Below are 3,452 nucleotides of genomic sequence, written 5' to 3'. Positions count from 1 at the left end.
CTTTATATTCAATATAGATGATATACTTGATGATGTTGATGCAGGTGAGTTGTTATTGTATTTTTTTAAGATTCCTTAAATGAACCTTAATACAATACTGACTCCAACTGACAAGAATAAGTGCTTCCGCTCCTACAAAGAATATTCAATATTACCCACTTTATATTTAATAAATTATACAATATCTTGATAATTATATGAACAATATATGATTTTTATTGTCGGAATCATCACTAAATCATGCTACCCATCCAGAAATATCAAAGGGTACATTTCAATATCACTCTATTGTATGAAAGTGTATAAAACTCACCCAAACCCCACCAACCCACAAACCTATATGAAAATGCTCCATTCGATCAGTAGAGATAGAATATCACGTTTATTTTAACTTTCATATTCATGATTTCATCCCTTTCATACCAACTAGTCAACTATGGACATGAATGAAAATCTGGAAAATGACCACTCTATGAAACATTACCATCATGTTCAACATCTCAAATACTGCATATGGTTCAGTTTTCAGACATTTTGGTGAATATTCTATCTTTCACTAAGGTAAAGGGTGATTTATCAAGGTTGACTTGGGAAGATCAGGAAATCTTGAATATAGAAAACCACATCCTCAATCTACAAAATACATATCAATCGATTGGAAATCATTAGTACATCTCGAAAATATCAATTATTTTATGTTTTGAATTATCTCCTTTACTCTTTTGGTCAATTAAGACAATCAAGGATGACACTATAGGAAAAGTTACCAATCTCATAATAAATGATAATATCGTGTTCTACATCTCAAATAAAGTGGACTTTCATCAAATTATATGTTTTCATTTCAAGAAATGCATCCAGTAGATAGTACATGGCGATTTGTCAGGAGAATGGATGGAAATCTGAAGGGTCCAGAAACAACTCCAATTTCACTGAAATTGATATAATGGTATGTAGACACTCTAATTAGTATGTGGTATCAATTTCATATATATTGGTTAAGTAGAGGTCGAGATGTCAACTCTATCAATTTACTATAGACATTTGACATGATATCATAGATTATACTAAAAATCACTCATTTTACTTATAACAAGTCTAGAATTGATAATACATAATCTATATATCAATTAAATACATCTAAAATAGTTTAGAAACATTTCAAACTATTTTCATAAAATTAATCAGTAAATGTTCAATATCAACACTATATATATCCTAGTGAACACTCCATCTCAGTGAAAGTACATCCAATCATTCTGTAACTTTACCCAATACGTTTAATCACACTATTATACATCTGGTACCAATTTTATACCGTTAGAATTGAATTCAATATGATAATAATAACAATCTGTCAAATTGTCATAATTCAACATATAGAATATACTCTATCTCATTCATTTTTCAAAATATCATACAAGTATTAAATATTAATACACTTCCCTTCATGAGGAGAACAATCTGAGAAAGTTTTATATTCATGGCTCAATATCTTCAAGTCAACTAAGGAAACATCTAAGGTAATCAATAGGAAGTGTCTTAATTCCAAAATTAAATTTTACCATCATATCAAAATCATTGAATTATGAATTATTTATACAAGAATAATATATTCAATTGTTATACTCAAGTCAGTAATCAGTGAAGGTGACACTTCTTCAACCTTAGTATACACATCTCAATGTGTAGACAGTCAATTCCACTGAAACTTGAAATATTACCTATCTAGATGATATAATGATGACTCTCCATAGTAACATGCATGTGAAATTGAATGTTGACACTTTTCAACTAGTTATATTTATAGAGATGGTATCCAACAGAGTCAGTTCACAATATTAAATATTGAAACTCATTCTATATGACATGGTTGATGTATAGTACTGTTTTTTATTGAATGTAATCAGTTTGAAATAATTTGATGAAATTGACACTGTCTAGTCACCATTACATGACAAATAGACCATAGTTTACATTCCCTCTCAGTCATTTCAACGATTTATTGATTAATTCCACCACCATTATGTTTCTCATACATTGTAGTACAGTTTATATTTCAAGAGTGATTTTTGTGAAGATTATTATAATCGTAATACCATTCAATACCAATAAAACTCAATAAAAGAGTCAATTCTTCTCATTTTCAAATAGATTATTCAATATAGAACACATCTAGATAGTTTCCAGATCACAAAAGTCAAGATGCTATATATGGTCTTTGATTAAATTTAAAAATAGACTGCCGTTAATTACTGGAATCTTGATTCAAAGCTTGATGAGCAAGCTATTGATTGAAATCAAACCGATTATTGAATATTGATTATTGAATTGGTGAATAATCACTCTTGATAATGTTACTTATTCATATTGCATGCAAATCAACCTGATTCAATCTACAAAGGTTGGTAGTTGCACCTCTTCGTGGCGAAACTACCCATCCACGATCAATCAACATGTGATTCACTTCCATTCAACTCAATTTGACCGTTATAATCAATAAATCAATGAAATGTTCCTTTATTAGCAATACCAACACGATCTAATGAGTAGATTCACGTCCCAAACATTTGACTTCTCAAAGTCCATAATACAAAAGTTAGTACTGACCTGACCTTTATATATCTATCAATATAAGAAATGAAACCATCAAATTTACATCATTAATAGATGATAAGAAATATAATCAATGATATGAATCTTCACTAAGTAATCTCTTAAATAACCCAAATAAATCAACTCTGAATCCTAACCAAACCCAACCCATAGTTTTTTGAACATAACTTTTTTTCTAGAACGATTCAGTCAAAACTAATAACGTATATAATTATTATATAATAAATAGAATATTTTATTTTTTAACCCATCAAGATACCGGTGGCTTGTAGCTTGGAATGACTCTAATTGGGAATCTTTGATAGTTTTCCCAGAATGCAAGGTTCTGATCCTGGTAGGCAAAATTGCTGAATTGTTATTGCTCCATGCATTGCTGGATGCAGTTATTTTACCACCAATTCTCTCAAGTTCAGCTTCAACATGACTATTTGTAATAATTGTGTTGGGAAGAATGTAAAATCCAGAGCCTGAACTTCTAATAAAAGCGTTGTTACCAGTTTTTCTTGTGGAACTTAATCTAACAACAGCACTAGTACCTTCCGAAGCACTTGGTAATGATTTGAGAGTATCATAATATTCTATTAGATACTTGCAGATAGGTGGTGTCCATGTTGGTTGTTGATACCAAAAAACGTTAAAGCAAGCATTGGATGGATAATGGTTCTTACCAGGAGTCTTCTGGAAAGTTTGAGAAGTGTTATCACCAACCGCCTCACCACTGAAAGGAATGTAACAGGTAACGACTTCAAGACGCTCTCTGACGAATCTCATTTTTTTTAAGGTTCCTTAATGAAGATTAGCTGGTTTTAAGGGAAAAGATGTGAATTCATTCCGAA

At 30.6% G+C, this 3,452-nt stretch overlaps 2 protein-coding genes across 2 annotated transcripts in view; both read right to left on the bottom strand.

Annotated features, from left to right (window-relative positions):
- NAEGRDRAFT_74410 (uncharacterized protein) overlaps positions 1–355 on the bottom strand; it is a gene marked incomplete at both ends in the record, with an annotated part of 1,387 nt that extends 1,032 nt beyond the window's left edge. The window contains one exon of the mRNA XM_002670601.1: positions 337–355. Coding sequence (XP_002670647.1) covers positions 337–355 — 19 coding nt within the window. The remainder of the gene's footprint in view (positions 1–336) is intronic.
- A 2,456-nt stretch (positions 356–2,811) lies between these two features.
- On the bottom strand, positions 2,812–3,387 carry NAEGRDRAFT_74409 (uncharacterized protein; the record flags this gene model as incomplete). The annotated part of the gene is made up of 1 exon (XM_002670600.1): positions 2,812–3,387. The coding sequence occupies one exon, from the start codon at positions 3,385–3,387 to the stop codon at positions 2,812–2,814; it is 576 nt and encodes a 191-aa protein (XP_002670646.1).
- Positions 3,388–3,452: the final 65 nt, after the last annotated feature.

This window comes from Naegleria gruberi, assembly GCF_000004985.1.
Source record: "Naegleria gruberi genomic scaffold NAEGRscaffold_69, whole genome shotgun sequence".
In the NCBI taxonomy this organism is placed as follows: Eukaryota; Heterolobosea; class Eutetramitea; order Acrasida; family Naegleriidae; genus Naegleria; species Naegleria gruberi.
This window is presented reverse-complemented; position numbering and strand designations above follow the sequence as displayed.